The sequence below is a fragment of the Salminus brasiliensis genome, chromosome 1 (assembly GCF_030463535.1).
Source record: "Salminus brasiliensis chromosome 1, fSalBra1.hap2, whole genome shotgun sequence".
Taxonomy (NCBI): Eukaryota; Metazoa; Chordata; class Actinopteri; order Characiformes; family Bryconidae; genus Salminus; species Salminus brasiliensis.
In genome coordinates this window covers 30,642,475-30,661,563 of record NC_132878.1, presented here as the reverse complement: position 1 = coordinate 30,661,563, position 19,089 = coordinate 30,642,475, and the positions used below count along the sequence as shown (strand labels likewise).

Genomic DNA, 19,089 nt, shown 5'->3' with positions numbered 1-19,089 from the left:
CACACATATGACATCATCTGCCCCTAAGTTCTCCCGCTCTGTCTCTCTCTGTCTTACCAGTTATTTTTTTCACATTTACTTATTTCCTCTCTTTCACTTAATCTCTCTCTCTCTCTCTCTCTCTCTCTCTCTGTCAATTTTTTTCATTCATCTCTCTCTCTTTTTTTTTAATTTTGTCCTCTTTATGACTCTCTCTCTCTCTCTCTCTCTCTCATTTTTACTTCCTTTTACTTGTCTCTCTCTCTCTTTCTCTCTCATCAGGTAAGAGATTTGAATTTCACTCCTTCACATCAAGCAGTATCAGTTCCACACAAAGCCCTACAGCCACAACATAGTTTCTCTCTCTCTCTCTCTCTCTCTCTCTCTCTCTCTCTCTCACACACACACACACACACACACTTATGATTACAGCGTTAAAGTGATAGTTCATCCCAGAATCTAAACCTTACCCAAAAAGTCAACAATCAGCATCACACAGTGTTGCGCCGCAGTGATGTAAGCATGCAGTTAGCACCATGCTGAATCAGTGTCAGTCACCGGCTATGTGTTAGTTACACTAGTGTCATAGCTCCAGTGCTTACTCTAAAGAAGTACACCAAACTGGTCTCGGCCCATTGACCTCAACTGAAGTGGATGGGACTGTGTAAATGTGCAAATGTCATTTTTGGCCTAACTATCGCTTTAAGAGCAGGGTGTGTGTGTGTGTGTGTGTGTGTGTGTGTGTGTGTGCTAGCATTAACCATACCAACAGATGCTGCATGTAAAGTAACACAAGTAAGATATTGTGGATTCTCTCTCCTGCTGCTACAGGAACAGCTGATAAAACCATCTGAAGTCTTTTTTAATTGGACAGTTACACATTATGACAGCCCACCAGCTGCATATATCAAGCCCTCACTTCACAGGAACATCTTAAAAAAAAGAGAAAAAGAGAGGTTAAAATAAATAAATAATATTTTTACAGGTGTGATTGAAAAAAACCGCCACAGAATTTCCTGTAATAGCACTTATCATCAAGCGGCCTACTCAGCAGATGTTTCTCTCTTTAACTCTTGGAGGAAAGATATGCTAGAGGAAAATTTTCCACAAAAACATTTAATAAGTCAAACAAAACTTTTATTTCATCCCAAACTTACTACTTATGTTCCTGCTTTTCAATAAAGTTCAGCACCAGACTTGAGTGCTCTCTTACACTGCTCTCAAAATTGTTCTCATTACAGTTTAATTGCAAAATTACATCAAGGATAGATTCATTTGCACAAATTGAGCTTCACATAGAAAATGATTTGTAACCCGCCTGCTGCACAAAAAAAGCCTGGCCAGCTCAAGCTCAAGCTCTTGACCAGCATATGGCACTTTTTCATTCGGTTTAGCTGGTCTTCCAGCATGACCAACCTGACTAAGCTAGTCAACCAGAATGGCCAAGCTAGCTGACCAGTGTCACCATGTGTGTTGATGAGCATTATCAGCTTTACTATGCTTGTCCATCAGTATAACCAGCTCAACCACATTGATCAACCAGCTTTACCAAACTAGTTAGCCAGTAGGACCAGCTTGTTCAAGTGGGTCATGCTGAAAGACAAGCTAGTTCATCTATGCCGATCAAGCACTACTAGTTTTTACAAAGATAATGTAGCTAACAAGAAATGGGACCTTATAGCTTGCGATTAGCATGGTGCTAACAGCATGGCTACACTGTCCCAGCAAAGTGCACATAAGCAGATCTCTAAAGACCTGGAGATGTTTGAGTTAGCATGATGCTAATTGATGAGGCAACAGCTTCCATTACTAAGTAGCTGTATTAGCCTTCTATAGTGCTAATGCAGTTAAAACACATGAATGCCATATTCATATTCTGACTTATTATATTGATTTGTACAATGATGTAATAAATGTGACTTTCATACAGACTGTTGTTTTAATGAGCTGCCAAGCTTTACGAAAATTCCATCTCCTAAATGTGTGAAGCTGAATGTTAACCTAAATGAAGCCTCTGGTGTTCCTGGCATTTGTGCCAAAAAGCTCCGCCGAACGCAATGAAGTCTTAGCCCTGCGGTAATGCTTTAAATTCAGGGCAGGGGCCTGCCAGGGCTAATGACCCTGTACTGCTGTCCACAGCACACTCAAGAGCAACGGGACACACACATTTAATGACTATGTGTGTGTGTGTATGCGTATGTGTGATTATTCAAATTTCTAACCCAGTGCCAGACTACGGATAACGAGGGGCGCTCATGTCACGGCCCATAACACCACATTACTTTATCACACACCCACCCACACATTCACACACTTGTTTTTATACAGTGTCAGGATGTGGAAATATAAATGTCCTATTATGTATTTTATATATGTATTTATATGTGATAATAATATCAACCATAATTACTGTTAACATGCTGAATTTAACACATTAAAACCAACAATAAAACTGTGGTGTGTGCAAAAATAATGGCACAATAAACCTGTTTTTTTTTCTTTTGCCGATATGTTAAATCTAGTGCAATAAATAAAAAACTGTGCTTTAATAATCAAGCAACATCACCAATTAAAACATGCCCTTTGAATAGCAGTGCACAAACCTACTGTATTTGTATGTGAGATTTATTTTCCTCCTGGACAGTTTATCTCATGACGAACAGTCAAATCCAGGGAGTATTTGGACCCCACAACAATATAAATACACATCCAAAATTGCTTTCCTTTCCAATGAAGTGCATGTACTACGGTGTGAGTAAAACATACATGAATGGATCCAAGTAAGGTCTAAAATGTACTAGAACACACTAAAATGGTACAAATAAAGCATCTTCTATACTTGAAGCTCTATTAAAGCAGCAGAATGCTGATGAGTAGACAAGGTCGTGCTGCAGTGTTACAGTGTCTGTTCTGAACACTACAGCTCAACTCAGTAATTACATACATCACAGCTCACAGGTTGTGTGGTGGCACATGACACATGCCTGTTCACACACACACACACAACCAGGCATTGTATCACACACATACACTTTCATGTGATGCATTTCATCATTTGTTATTTTAAAAACTATACTATTTATACAGTACTGAACATTCTGAGAAAATGCTCTACTATTAATCTGCCTTATTTTATCATCCAATCAACATACAGCATCAGCTTCGGATAATGTCCACATCAACTGTCAGAATGAGAAAAAACATCCAGTGAGCAGCAGTTATGCAAACATTAATGCAAAAATTGGTCATTGTCTCACCAAAACTGGGCAGTTGAAGACTGATGTACTAGTGTGGGGAAAAGTTTCTTGGTACACTTTGGACTGGTTAAGTGGGTGCTGGTGCCTGCCTACCCTCTGGTCCAGGCTCTCCTGCTGTGTAAACTATATATATATTTTGTGCCATAATCCTCCTAACTCTTTTGTTTTTCCTTCCTATTTGTTTTCTTTCTGTCTCTTTCCAATGTGTCGATGCCCTGTTGTGATTTTTCTGTTCTCACACACCACTTTAGATACTAGATAGCTGTGCATATGTTTAACCTGCATGGACTTTTACATTAACACTGAACATGTATCCTACACTCTCAAACATTTGCATAATTTATGGCTTGAAGTCACATTTGCTAGCTCATTTCTTATAGCTCTTTCTCACTATTTATGTCCAGTTTTTCTTGTTGTTCTGTCACTTGTGCTATCCTGGAACAGAGGAGGATGGGTTCCTCTATAGAGTATTGGTTTCTCCTAAGGTTAAAAACATTATATGATAATTTCATTATATTCATTTGAATGAAATTTATTTTTTTTATCATTGCTTGAATGCCAATTTTAGTATCATTGCTGACCATATACATCCCTTTAAGACCACAATTTATCAATCTCCTTCCAGCATGAAAATACACCATGTGGAAAATTCACAACATGAAGATATAAAAAACAGCAGGAATTGTGAGAAGCTATCATGGTCAGCATTTAACCCTTTTAAACACATATGCATCATGTTATAACAAATTTCAATGACCAAAAAATATCCCCACCAGTTTGTATGGAAGTTCCTGTGGTTACTGAATAATACACCTTAGTGTGAAATAAACCTTGCTGCATAGCGGGCTTAAAGGGAATGTTTTCTACATTTTGTGGAATCCAAGCTGCTTTGATTGGCCTAACCCTGGGCGATTATGTCTAAATAAGTAGGCATACATAAATACATATACATATGATTAAAAACACCCGCTGTCCTTTACATCACATCAGAATTACATGATGAATAGACCAATAAAATGGTCCTAAGTGACTTGAAATATTTATTGCTTGGTTTTCTTTGAAAATAAAAAAAGGGTTTTATTCTCCTGTAAAGTTAAAATTTTAGAAGGTACAAGGTTTCATTTTGATAGCGATGATGTTTAAAATTGTTACTGCGGTGAGTGAGGTAAGTATTTAACCAACTGCTTTATTGCGATGGTGTTATGTCAAAAATAAAACACACTTCTTAAACCTGCTTATTCCTTTTCCCCAACATTATCCTTGTTACTTGTGTTATTCTTCAGTCTAGTCTGGTCCATAAATCTCACTAAACAGCAGGATCACTGTAATGAAATCTTGCTCTCTAAAGCACCAGTGTTGCCGATGAATTAAGCTGCTCTGCTGTGGCAGCTAATCACACAGCAGTCAGGGCAGGGTGCCGTCGGTGATTGAAAGAAAGCTGCAATATTTATGTCGTTCTGACATGGCTCCTAATTCACATTGCAGTTATGAAGCCAGTGAGCTGACTGAGATGCAGTTACCAAACAATTTAACCCGCATTACAGCCTCAGAAGTGCTATAAATCAAGCTGTACAGGCTACTGACTAAACCGACCATGGAAATATAAAGTAGATCTTGCTTAAGTAATGATTTCACAGTTTTTTTTTCATGCTGTTAAAATCACAGATTAAATACCTTTTCAGACTTTGTTATTGTAAGTTATTGTGCACTGATAACTCATAACAAAACAACAGTAAGTAATCCTTATTATGATTTTTTTTACAAAGTTGAGCAGTCCTACTGAACAGCAGTGTACTCTTCCAGCTCTTCTATATATGCATTCACGTTTTAGAGGTATTTTTTAGAGGAAGGAGGAAAATATATATATACGAATAGAAAAATTGTGAAATTAGAAATCTGATGATTATTATTTACTAAAGAATGATAAACTGACCTCAAAGACTCAATGGACAGTTTTACTGAAACCACATCAGTAATTTTATAATGATCTGAATCTGATCTGAGTTATTATTGTGTTTACCTGTGTCTTGTTTATCAAAAAGGAAAAACCGTAATATTTGTTTAAGTCTATTTTTCTTAAAAAAATACAAGTTAGAAATACAGACTTGAAAATGTACATACAGAACACTAATGTAAATCATTACGTAATTTACTATAGCTAATTTCCTATTTTCCAATTTTTTTCTATTTTTATTATAACGTAATGTACTATGTAAATAAAACTAGAAAGGTAATGTAAAATGTAATTACATTTTAACAACAATAATAAAAATAATAATAGTAATAAAAAAACAACAAACAGCTCTAGAGTTGTAGGGGTTAATCGGCTCAGTGTCCACAGAAACACTGGAGTGTGTGTGGATGTAATGGGCTGGCAGGCGTTTATCGCCACGGTGACGGGCTGTCAGTGTGTGAGTGATGGCGAGATGGTAGCTAAGGCACTCCACGCCATCAGATCTCCGACAGTAATTACACACACACTTACACACACACACACATACAGAGAGAGAGAAGGAGATTTATTAACACTTAGGTCATCAATACTCTAGATGAATCCTTAAATATTTCCTATCTCTCTCTCTCTCTCTAATGCACACTCTCTCTCATTCTTACTCTATCGTTCCTCTCTCTCTCCTCTTACATTCTTTTTTCTCTCTCTCTCGCTTTCCCTCTCTCTATTCCACCCTCTTTCTCTCTCTATCCGTCACTTTCTCTCTCTCTCTCTCTCTCTCTCTCTCTCTCTCTCTCTCTCTCTCTGCTATGTCTTCTCTCGCTCTTTATCTCTAATAATGGGTAGGACATGGTTAGACTTTAAGCTGAAATCCGTGACTGTTGAATGTCTGTGTCTGTAAAACTGTGCAAGACTGACAGGCATTACAAAGTTGTGTATTTGCCCCCCTCCTCCACATACACACACAGAGAAATGTGTAGTGGATCAGCTGAAAGATGTGTTGTAATGTCTAATAGATCTGCTCATGTGCTCTTTCATGCTGAATGGTGAAGGTTCATACAGTTGGAAATGAACCATTCAGAGTAGGCCATATCAATAGCCAGTTATGTTCCTGATGAGTGTATGCAAACATCCCACCGCAGAAATGACGACATAGTGTGAGGTATATGAATGTGTTCAGTTCAGTCACTCTGGTGTGCTGGATCTTTTCACCTGGAGGAGCTGTAAGACTGCTGTGATCGCCCCAGCACAGGCGTGCAGGACTGGATTAGAGCATCACACAGTAATAAAGTGATATTTAACCCTGGACGCTGACCTGAGATCAGACTTCAATCTGTCACAGAATGGAGAGGTTAAGGAGTTGGGGTCACAGATTTCAGATTGGCTCCGCCAGCCGAGTCTACGGGGACCAACCCGGTTCCACAACATCACTCAGAGAACCACCAACAGCTCAGTGTTCACACCAGACCAGCCTTTCTCTCTCTCTCCACCTCATGCTTTCTCTTTATATTCTCTCTGTCTATTCTTTCTGACTTTTCCCTCTGTTTCATGGTCTCCCTTCCTCTCTCTCTCTCTCTCTCTCTCTCTCTCTCTCTCTCTCTCTCTCTCTCTCTCTCTCGCTCTCTCTCTCTCTCTATCTCTCTCTCTCTCCCTTCAGATTCAGATTGAATTAAATGAGAATAGCCATGCGTTACTGAACAACAGTAACGATTACAACAACAACAGCTAAAATAATGGCAATAGTAGTGAATGAAGATCATAATTCAAATAAAAATGTATAATTATATACATCTAATAATTATATAATTATAATGCGTCAATTATGTTGTGCATATTTGTGAATGCATTTTTTCAAATAAATTAGCTGTTTGCGATACTTCATTATTTCTTGTAGACACAGCGTAATTCATTTGCATTGACATTTCTGCACACAAGGCACCCCCACTCACTCACCATTGGTATGTAGTCGTGCCCTCTGGCTACCTTCTCTTAGGTCTTCGGTTATAATTTATATAATGTTGTAGCTGCCTGGCCTCAGTGCATAAGGCTAGAAGAGCAAGTTACCACTTTCTTGGCTGCTGAGGGTGGCTTTATGTAGGCTGAATGCTACAGTGGCTCCTCATGCAATTGTGCAGAGTTATGCCATCAGCATTTGTAAAGATGGTAATGGTTAATATGACATGTTTATTAAGGTATTTTTTGCAATTGCATTAGTTTGGGTACTGAAAAGACACCCACATTTAGTAGTGTGACAGTCACACTGTGTTGTTCCAGTTCAGTTGTGTGGAGTCACTGTCCATTATTAATTTTATTTAAAGAATTTATGGAAACTGTGTCTGTGTCAGTGATATTGGGGTGTGGAGTGTGTTACCCACTGTCTCTCAGACGGGGACTGTAACTTTCCCAGTGCTGTTAATGTGTATGCCCAGACTGTGGTCACTGAGCAGTACTTGGTCAGGATCCATCTCTGCTTTGGATTTCTGATGGTCAGAAGATACTCTCTTTTTTGGGCCTGAGATCATCTCTCCCTCTCCCTCTCTCTCTCTCTCTCCCGCCCTGTGTGTAGGAGTGTACTACATTGCTGCATTAATTAGGTGTCTCTGAAGGTTTCTGCAATTTCCTCTTGGAGCCCCTGTCTCTCTCCACAAACACAAACACACACAGCAGCCTGTGTGATCATCCATATCCACCTATTTGACTCCAAACTAGACAGGAAATTTACACACACAAAGATTGATTGCCAGTCTGATCTTCCACGCTCTTTCACTAGTCTGCTGGAGGAGGTGAACACCCACCCACACACCATTCATACATTAACTTTTACTGAAGATATGTTTCTGTAATTTAGGGGATAAGTAAGGGGTTCCGTGTAAAGCAGAAGTGCAGTCTACCTGCGGGTGAGCCAATGCAATTCCCAAGAAATTCCTGGGAGGCTCATGTCTGAACTGTCTGAACAGAAGCCAATACATTAGCGGGAAACACAGCCAGCCGAGTGGAACGCTTCTGCAGCACTTTAGCTTATCCGGTGTGTTTAGTTTCATGTCAGGAGTGAAAACAGTGTGGGAGTGAATTTAGTACAGGACTCCACAGCTGTGGTCTCCAACTCTGCTCCTGGAGATCCACCTTCCCCTATCGTATTCCAGCACACCTGATCACCTGATTACTACCTTCAGATGTGCTTGATTCACTGAACTGAGGGGATTGGGATTGGTGACCACTAACTCTACCCTGCTTATGGGGGAGGGCTTCTGCTCTGTGTTCTGCTGTGTCTCCAGTGTTTGTGTAGGAGTGGAATTTTCTACATGAATTAGAAATGTCTGAGTTTTGAGTGTGGGGCTTGAAGACTGCAATGGACTGGCTTCCTGTACAGGGGGTAGTCCTGCCTTGAGCCCAATGATTATGGGAAGGCTCCTGACTCACTGCGACCCTGGCGATGAAGAAGTGGAAGAGAAGATGGGTGGATGGAAGGAGCTTAGAGAGAGTAGTTGTTCTCAAAAGTCCAAGCATGCATGACTTCACCCAGGAGGGGAAATTACATTACACACACACACCTGTTAAATATATTAAAACTGTACATGACTGTACATGGTTGTGCTATAGTAGTATATAGGGTTCTAGTAGAATGTTAGCGCTAAGCTAATGGAAATGCACTTGGACATGTCTTGGTTATGCTGGGTTAAAAAAACTGACTGAAACCTGTGCACACTACTGCTCACATTCACAACCAGTTATCTAGATCCTCCACAAGGACTAAAGTGACTCTCTGTTGAACATTTGCAGAATTCCTAAGCGTTACAACTTAGAAAATCACTGTATTTAATGCAAACTTTAAGTACAAATACAGATTATATTAAACAAAAATTCATGCACTTTTAACCTTCCAGAAATCATTAGGCCTCTTTAAAGGCCTAAAAGACCCTGAGTGTTCCCCACTGTTTGTTACCCTTTGTTACCCCACACACACATATGGTTCTCCAAATACACCCACTGTACTGACCCAAAAAACAAACAGAACAGGACACAAACCAAAATACACACACACACTCCCTGCAGCTTGTTTCACTAGCCTGTCCTCTCTTGTTCCTCTGGAGCTCTCCCACCAAGGAGATGGAGAGCGGGAGGAGGGGAGTGAAGGAGACAGGAAGAAAAGAAACGAAGGAAAAATAGGGGAAGAAGGGAAAGAGGAACCCACGCTTAGTTACATCTCAGGAAACTGGGCCTCTACATGAAAAAAGTGTGGGATTCCAGAAAACAGGGGGAAAGGTAAAAAGAGGGAATGTGGAGGGCTTTGGGGGATACATACACAGCTGGATACGCATGGAAAAAAATGAATAGTTTCCTTCACTTTAGAGTAAATGAGTTTGTAAACACTGGTAAAAAATAATGTGTCATTCACTCCATAGTCTACACAGTCCATGTATATAAGCCTAGCTGCAACAACAGCTTGTTTAGAATTTATTGTCATTGTGATATAACTACCATTAACGTATTTACATATGACCACATGTCCAGCCTACAACCATTTAGTACCACCCATTTTGCCTATGGTAGTTCGGAACAGTTCAGTTTAGCCATGCCAATTTAGACAACAGTGGTTTAGCTTCACCCATTCAGCTGACAATAGTTTGGTCCCATCCATTCAGTGTATAGCAGTTTAGCCCCACTTATTCAGCCTACAGTAGTTCAACCACACTCATTCAACCTACTGCATTTTAGCCCCACCCATTCAGCCTACAGCAGTTTAGCCCCATTTATTCAGCATACAGCTGTTTAACCTATCCCATTCAGCCTACAGCAGTTTAACCCATCCCATTCAGCCTACAGCAGTTTAACCTATCCCATTCAGTCTACAGCAGTTTAACCCATCCCATTCAGTCTAGAGCAGTTTAAGCTATCCCATTCAGCCTACAGCAGGTTAACCCATCCCATTCAGCCTACAGCAGTTTAACCCATCCCATTCAGCCTACAGCAGTTTAACCCATCCCATTCAGTCTACAGCAGTTTAAGCTATCCCATTCAGCCTACAGCAGTTTAACCCATCCCATTCAGCCTACAGCAGTTTAACCCATCCCATTCAGTCTACAGCAGTTTAACCTATCCCATTCAGCCTACAGCAGTTTAACCTATCCCATACGGCCTACAGCAGTTTAACCCATCCCATTCAGTCTACAGCAGTTTAACCTATCCCATTCAGTCTACAGCATTTTAACCCATCCCATTCAATCTAGAGCAGTTTAAGCTATCCCATTCAGCCTACAGTGGTTTAACCTATCCCATTCAGTCTACACAATTGTAGCCCCACACATTCAGAATCAGAATCAGAATCAGAATCAGAACCTATAGCAACCTATAGCAGTTAAGCTCCATCTCTTTGGTCTAAAGTAACAGACATTCCTCCTCAAGAGTCTTTCACCTCTAGTGCTCCAGAAAGCATGACTGGCTCTATAGACCAATAGCTCATTAAAAGTTGTCTCTGATTGCGTTATGGGTTTACAGGACTTTCAGCCCATTTCTAAAGCATCCACCGAAACCTGTTTTCCACACATTTACTTAATTTACACTTTACTTCCTATAACAAAATGTAGGGGTTGGCCAGAAGGTGGCGCTCCTTCAGTAGCTTCTGACTGGCCATTTGAAAATTTGGCTCGCACAGCAGGGTCAGCTAACGGTGAGCCATTCTGCTCACTAATGGCTTCCACATTAGAGCAGTGGAAACCTGCCACTGATTAAGAAGATATTAAACACATGTTCAAACGCACACACGGCTTATAGAGACAGATATTTGTAATGCTATACCTATGAGGACTATGAGTCCTAACCATGTTTGGACCCACGTATTCCTATCTTGGATCCAATCTTTACTTCTACTTTATCTATATTATTCTGTATTTGCTTGCTTGGACATTTGGAGTTTTGTAGATATGCAGGCACAAAGTGCACAATTTATTTACCAACATTATTCACTGATAAATGTTGTTGTGTGTGCAAGTGGGGTCTCTCATTAGGGTTAATATTAATCACACTCTAAATGTAGGTATTGTGATATAAACTGAGGTGTGTGTTACAGTCTCTCATTAGGGTTGAATATTAATAACACTCTAAATGTAGGTATTGTGATATAAACTGAGGTGTGTGTTACAGTCTCTCATTAGGGTTGGATATTAATAACACTCTAAATGTAGGTATTGTGATATAAACTGAGGTGTGTGTTACAGTCTCTCATTAGGGTTGAATATTAATAACACTCTAAATGTAGGTATTGTGATATAAACTGAGGTGTGTGTTACAGTCTCTCATTAGGGTTGAATATTAATAACACTCTAAATGTAGGTATTGTGATATAAACTGAGGTGTGTGTTACAGTCTCTCATTAGGGTTGAATATTAATAACACTCTAAATGTAGGTATTGTGATATACACTGAGGTGTGTGTTACAGTCTCTCATTAGGGTTGAATATTAATAACACTCTAAATGTAGGTATTGTGATATACACTGAGGTGTGTGTTACAGTCTCTCATTAGGGTTGAATATTAATAACACTCTAAATGTAGGTATTGTGATAAAAACTGAGGTGTGTGTTACAGTCTCTCATTAGGGTTGAGTATTAATAACACTCTAAATGTAGGTATCGTGATATAAACTGAGGTGTGAGTTACGGTCTCTCATTAGGGTTGAATATTAATAACACTCTAAATGTAGGTATTGTGATATAAACTGAGGTGTGTTACAGTCTCTCATTAGGGTTGAATATTAATAACACTCTAAATGTAGGCATTGTGATATAAACTGAGGTGCGTGTTACAGTCTCTCATTAGAGTTGAATATTAATAACACTCTAAATGTAGATATTGTGATATAAACTGAGGTGTGAGTTACAGTCTCTCATTAGGATTGAATATTAATAACACTCTAAATGTAGGTATTGTGATATACACTGAGGTGTGTGTTACAGTCTCTCATTAGGATTGAATATTAATAACACTAAATGTAGGTATTGTGATATAAACTGAGGTGTGTGTTACAGTCTCTAATTAGGGTTGATTATTAATAACACACTGAACAGGATAGTTAGAACAGTGCAGTGTAAAGGATTGTAATGTTGATGAAGGCTTTAGAACCATACCTGCTTAAGGTCCAGAGTGACGGTAACGTAATGATACTCCATTCCATTCTTTATGCTCGGACTCTGCCACCACTTGTTGGTCCCGTCAATGGCGTACTCAATGGGGTGTCGCTCTGTAAACCAAGGGTAAAGGAAGAAGAAGTGAATTTAAAAGATGGCTTCATAGAGAGCTTGGAGAAGAGGAGAGGTTTGTGTATTCATGGTCGTTGTTTTGGCAGTTTGGGGCAAAGCGTTAGCATGCCACTTCAGAACTCTATCGCTGTGACCTTTTTGGAGGAGAGTCGCAGAGTCTTATCAGAGATTCTGAAGCGGCGAGGGAGCAGAGCAGCGGCTGGTCGGCCGGCCGGCCGGGGAGATGCGAGTGAAGTGAGCGTCTTTTGGAGATCAGTCAGAGTCCTATCAGCTCTTTCTCTCTCTCAGGCATAGGCAAGAAGGAGAGGGGGAATTGCAGGGGGGGGGGGTTTGAGAGACACTTAATGGAAAAATGGAGGAAAACTGGCACTTTTTATCAACAAATCTGCTATTTTCTAAATCCGTCCTTCATCCCCAAGGCTGCTGTTTGTTATTCTGAAGTAATGGGCCACTTTTTTTTTCTCCTCATAAACTCAAAAGAAATTTGCAGCTTACAGGCAAAACCAAAGCTCAAACAAACTGTAGCGGCGCCTTGTTTCAGTTGTAGTTTCTTTTCAAAAAAAAAAAAAAAAAATCTAATAAGCTTTCTTAAAGATGAGGTCAGGGAAAGTTTACACCCAAGATCAGCAAAAGCCATGTTTGTGAGAGGAAAGATTATGTGCTATTATATGGCAATGCTTTTCTATTGCATACAGATGAGCTGCTTGAGTGTAGCCTTCTTTTTATGTTTACTGTGGTTCAGCATTTTGAGTCCATTTGGCCTGCAGTAGTTTCATCTTTTACAAAGGTCTCTCCACAGTCAAACAAACATCAATGAACTATAAAGGTGCTCTTAGCGTTACAATATGCTTCTATAGGGGAATTCCACTGATTCTTGTAAAAATTCTCTACATACATAAATGGCTGAGATGTAAACAAAGTTATTCAGCAAGGTTTTACTATGATACAAGATTCTTCTGACAGGATTGAGTCTGAGACACAGTTTTACCATAGTTTTACAGTGATCTAAAAGGGATTTCGATAGTCATCCATGGTGGAGAGACACATGCAGGGTGCTGTGCTGCAAACCAGCCCCCAAGGAAAATATATTTTTTTGTTGTTAAAAAATAAATAGTTTTGATAGTGTCTCCTGTCACACATTATGCTCCTGTCCCTGGGACCGACACAGCCACCGCCTCTTTCAAATTGCTGCCAGCGCAACGGTACTGGCTGCATTGGCTTTCAGGTGTCCATGCTGGCCAGAATTACACTGAAGGGAAGGGTAGAGAGTGAGCCATCTAGAGCCAATTGTGCTCTCTTGGGCTCTGGCTGCTGATAGCAGGCAGCATGACCTGAGGAACAGCAATCAATGGGTCATAGTGGCACACAAAGATTCATTGTTGGTTTTGAATGGTGAATAAAATGATGCCACCTGGTCCCTAGTACCAGCACTGTAAAGAAATCTAAGTCAATAAATGTATTTATAATTAGCCATTTCACAAAACACCCACTTAACCATGTTATGTAGACATTTTATATTTATATTTTATACATTCAATATCTTTTTAAAGCAACATTATGTAGCTATTGTATCTTAAGATAACAAAACCATCGAAATCATTTTGATGGTATGCTGACTTGTAATGGGGAGAATGGTGTCTCTATCTTTGCCACTATGGGCCTGCACTATGCACTCCTGCACTGTGGACCTCTAGCGAAAACTCCATAGCACCTGCATAACCTCATATTTGTCATATTTGTGTAAAATCCTATAATATTGCTCCTTGGGCATTTATTTTTTATCAGCTTGCGGTAACTGCCTACATTCTGCTTGGGTTACACATCACTTCAGTCCACTTGTACTTCTGCCCTTGTCTCATTTACAAATGATTACACATAGCATGCCAGAAATAAACCTTAAACAGCAGGTGAAAAATGGGTACAGCATACCAAGTGTTCCTATCCAAGGTGCATGGTTAGGGATAACATAAGATTTTTTTAACTGTATTTATGTATTTTAATTTTACATATATGGGAACAAAGGCCAAGTACACCGACTCTGACCACTGTCAGCAATTACTTGTCCTTACTGTGGTAACAATTTTACTGCAAGGGCCCAATTTAGCGATTAGCGAGTCGCTACCTGTGCAGCTTGATTTAGGGCATGTCAGTGTGTCTTTGCTATCACAATGCACCTTGCACAGGGTGTAAGATAGAGCCCCAGGTCTCGTTGGAGTGAGGGAATTGTGACTTCTCCCATTTGCCCCCAATTGCTCGCTAGCAGCTCACCAAAAAATCACTGCATTTTTCACACACAAAGAGCCAAGAGTCCTAGATAACAGCGTTACAGATTTGTTTCCAATTGTGCTGCTGAAATAGTGAAATGTGGCCTGCATGCTAGGAGACTAAATATGATCAGCAGTAGTGGTCAGTAACTCAATGGGAATGACGTCTGGCTGGAAATGTGTTTTTTTATGGGAATAAAATGATCAGTGGCACTGATTTTGGTGGAAAACAGAATAAAAACTGTAATTTTCCCAAGGGAAAAAAGCTAAAGACTCCAACATGGCCTATCTGGACTAGCTCCTGTGAAACAGGAAATTACCCAAGAAGCCCATCTACACTTAATCCTGCCTCAATTGGGCTTATGATCCCAAAGGCACTATGATCGGCCACTGACTTACGACTAGCTCATGACCAAAGAATTCGTTCAACATTGAACGTTATGATGGTAGAAATCAGAAGGAGCTGTAGAACCACTCTAGTCCTTATGAAAAAGCTTTTGATTATGAATGTAAATTATCCTACAGTTTTGAGCACAGAAACATTACTAACATGTGTCGTCTCTAAATACAGTTGTCAGAAGGGAAAGAGAGGTACATTTAATAATTGACGACGTTAAAAAAAACACACTTTCTCCCTAATGTCATTAGAGCCTGACAATATCAACCTCAATCAGAAACGCCCCCTCCCTCGTTACCACACGCTTATTAATCAGGGAGCAAAAGAGAAGATTAAAGTTGTCTTCTTAATCGCTCCATTTCAAAGGATATTTTCTATTTTTAATTTATGAGAGAGTTTTTCAGTTTCATTAAATACTTTGGTTAACAGTCATCTCTCACTCTCTCTATCTCTCCCTCGCTCACTATAATTTCTTCTAATTAGATGTTATAGTAATCATTCTCTCTGGTTCTGTGCAGGTGGTTGAGGGCGCCGCATTCGTGCCTGAAAGCATTTTTGTTTGAACAAGGATCTGAGACATCATGTCCAATTCATTACTGTGTGTAAGTGTGTGTGTGTGTCTATGTGTGTGTGTGTGAAGGTTCAAGTCTCATTTGCCATACATAACTACAATAATAACAGAATTCCTGCCTGCCTGCTGTCGCCCAGCCGATATTCACTAATATATAAGACTTTATGATATTCAACGGCAAAAAGGCACGATGACCTTCTGGGTTCATTTTTGGCCAGCTTTAACTACCCACAATTTTTCATTTCTGTGCACTCCTTAAATTAAAGGTGCTACAAAATGTTTTTGAAGTGATGCCACAGAAGAACCATTTTGGGTCCATGAAGACCCAAAATGTAAAATAAATGTGTGTGTGTGTGTGCATAAAGCACCTTTCAAACACCTGAATAAGTCAATGTAAAGGTCCCTTAACAGTTTAAATGTTATTCACGCTCACGTCTCTTTTACAAAAAGGTTCTTAATGGACTCAAAAATTATAAACTGAGTTTATAAAATCACACAATTTTAATCATCTTCATTTAAAGGGTGTAAATGTATGATTAACATTGCTGCAAGAAACAGTATGTTTCTACACCAGATGTCAGATAGTACAGATGCTTTTCATGACAGTTGACAAAGGCTCTGTTAATAGTGGATTAGTTCATCATGAGGATAGGTGTGTTGAAATTGTACACAAATTGTTAATGTGTCTTAAAAGTGTGCTAAAACATGTGATGTGGCCACATGATTATACTCTATTCACAAATGTGGGGTCCACACAGAAGAGACTTCTTAATTTCAGTTTTGGGTGAGGCAAAGTTTCAATAATAAATTTGATTATTTAGCAGATGATACAATGGACACGAAACTAAATATGGTATGTCACAGTGTAATAAAATTTTACTTTTTTGTCTTATAAAAGGTACATTAGTGCATATATGCTGTCATCTATAAGAATTGTTTAATAAATTCATTTCTTAACACACTTAAGCATATGTATAGAAAAGAATACCTGTCTGTTTCAGGTTAGGCATATTATTTTAAATGTACACTTTACTATAAAGTAGAAGAGTTTCTGCATATTTAACTCTTGTTTTACTTTTTGCTGTGAACAGTATCAAATATGATGTAACAATGAAGTCATATGCAAAGTGGGGTTTTGTTTTGGGCAGAAGCTCAAAACAACACTCCAGGAATAGACTGACCTGAAGTTTCTAATAATTATTAGATAGTTCAGGCTTTAAAGGGTAGTAGTGTGTAGTAGGTGTAGTAGGGTTTGTGCATATTTAAGTGTAGTAGAGTTTGTGTATTAAAGTGTAGTAGGGTGTGTGTATTGATGTGCAGTAGAGTTTGTGTGTACTTAAATGTTGTAGAGTGTGTGTGTGTGTGTGTGTGGGTGTGAGTGTGTGTGTGTGTGTTTGTGTATTTAAGTGTAGTATGTTTGGGACTCCTACATACTAAATCATGCCATATGTCCATGTATGTTGTGGTAACGTGTGTGTGGGTGTGTGTCTGTGTGTGTGTTTCAGCACTGCAAAGCTAGAATGTATGAGTGTGTCTGTATATGTTGTGTGTACAAGAAACTGTGTAAGAATGTGTGTATGCGCATATGTGTGTGTGTATGTAGTACAAAGCAGTGCGCTCACATGCTCTAGATCTGCAGCGTGCGAGCATAAATCTGAGCAAATGTTCAGCACTTTGTCATCATGTGGGTGAGCATACGTGTGTGTGTGTGTGTGTGTGTGTGTGTGTGTGTGTGTGTTATAGCCATTGATTTCTGGAATGTGCAGATTTATGAGCTGAAATGGGCTTTGATGAGGGCATTACAAATTGATTGCACACTGCCCGATGTCAGTGCCTGCTTGAGTATGTATGTGTGTATATATGTGTGTGTGCACGTTTATTAATGCCCCCATGTGTGTCTGACTATAAATGTGATTGTAAACTTGCTTGTGTATGTGTGTAGTACCACATGTTATTACACATGATCTTCATAACATGTCATTACACATGATCTTCATCGGATGTTATTACACATGATCTTCATAAGATATTATTACACATGGTCATTGGGATGTTATTACACATGATCTTCATTGTGATGTCATTACACATGATCTTCATTGTGATGTCATTACACATGATCTTCATTGTGATGTCATTACACATGATCATTGTGACGTCATTACACATGATCATTGTTGTCACTACACATGATCATTGTGGTGTCATTACACATGATTTTCACTGTGATGTCATTACACATGATCATTGTGGTGTCATTACACATCATTATTGTGATGTCATTACACATGATCGTCATTGTGATATCATTATACATCATCATTGTGATTTGCTGTGTGTACACAGCAAATGTACCAGTGTTGATTTAACACTATAAAATGTGTTGAGTATTAACATAAAATGGTCATAAAGTGTAAATATGAGTGTGTGTGTGTGTGTGTGTGTGTGTGTGTGTGTGTGTGTGTTTGTGTGCATGCGTGCATTTACCATATGGTCTGTCACTCTTTAAATTACACACTCTGCACTGTGGGTTACCGGCTGGCTGTCCCGGGACGTGTTCCACCAGTTTACAGAACATTTCAGGTTTCTTCTCTCCACACGTGGCATTCACTGTTATTTTGGCCATGGAGGCCAAGTTCAGCACGGCTGGGAACAAACCTGCACACACAACAACACACACACAGCAGTTAGGGCACTTACTTTCCACATGTTTATAGATTTCATGGTCTGTCTGTGTTATGGCGTTATATTTATGTATATTTATTTTTACATTCTTTTTTTCACATTTATACATATAATTCAATCACTGAGCTGTAAACTAGAACGTTCTGAACTGAAGCATTTACAAACTGTCCAGCAAATTTCTGGCTGGAGATTTATTATGAATGTACAGTCTCTTACAGGTAAATGTTTATTTTTTAAATAAGCATTTCATATTTGCCAGGACATTTGCAGCTCATCTTTATCTGGTTCTGTTTCTGCAAATGTGTAGATGTGGAAAAACTTAAGTGGCAAGATGCAAGGTGTATATGCAGTGAAATACTGCTTTCTTGAAATCCAATAACTTAATCTAAGCAATCAGAGCGTGCTGTTTACATGCCTACCTGAATAATCGGATAATTGGTTAAATCAGATAATGACTGTACTCTTGGTGTGCACGTAAATGCTGTTCATGTGGTTCAGCGATTTGCCTGACAACCCCTTTTATTACTTGTGGTAAAAAAAAAAATCCTGTGATATAGCCTTGTTTATTTTAATCCTCATGAAGTGAGTGGAAATTAACTGGCTGAATTAGCAGTTAGTGTTCTCCTCCAAGCGTGCTGAGCTCCAGTGGTGTTGTGCTAGCAGCATATGATGAGGTGAAGCTTCAAATGTCTTGGAGAAGGGAAGTGCTAGCCTTTACTCTCCCAGTGC

The 19,089-nt window shown here is 39.3% G+C and overlaps 1 protein-coding gene across 3 annotated transcripts in view; it reads right to left on the bottom strand.

The window, feature by feature from the left end:
- The window catches only part of lama2 (laminin, alpha 2), a 200,382-nt gene that overhangs the window by 142,298 nt on the left and 38,995 nt on the right, over nt 1-19,089 (bottom strand). For all 3 annotated transcript variants that reach the window (XM_072677099.1, XM_072677108.1, XM_072677114.1), the window contains exons 2-3: nt 18,163-18,333; nt 12,312-12,424 (exon numbers count right to left, since the gene is read on the bottom strand). In XM_072677099.1, coding sequence (XP_072533200.1) covers nt 12,312-12,424; nt 18,163-18,333 — 284 coding nt within the window. The remainder of the gene's footprint in view (nt 1-12,311; nt 12,425-18,162; nt 18,334-19,089) is intronic.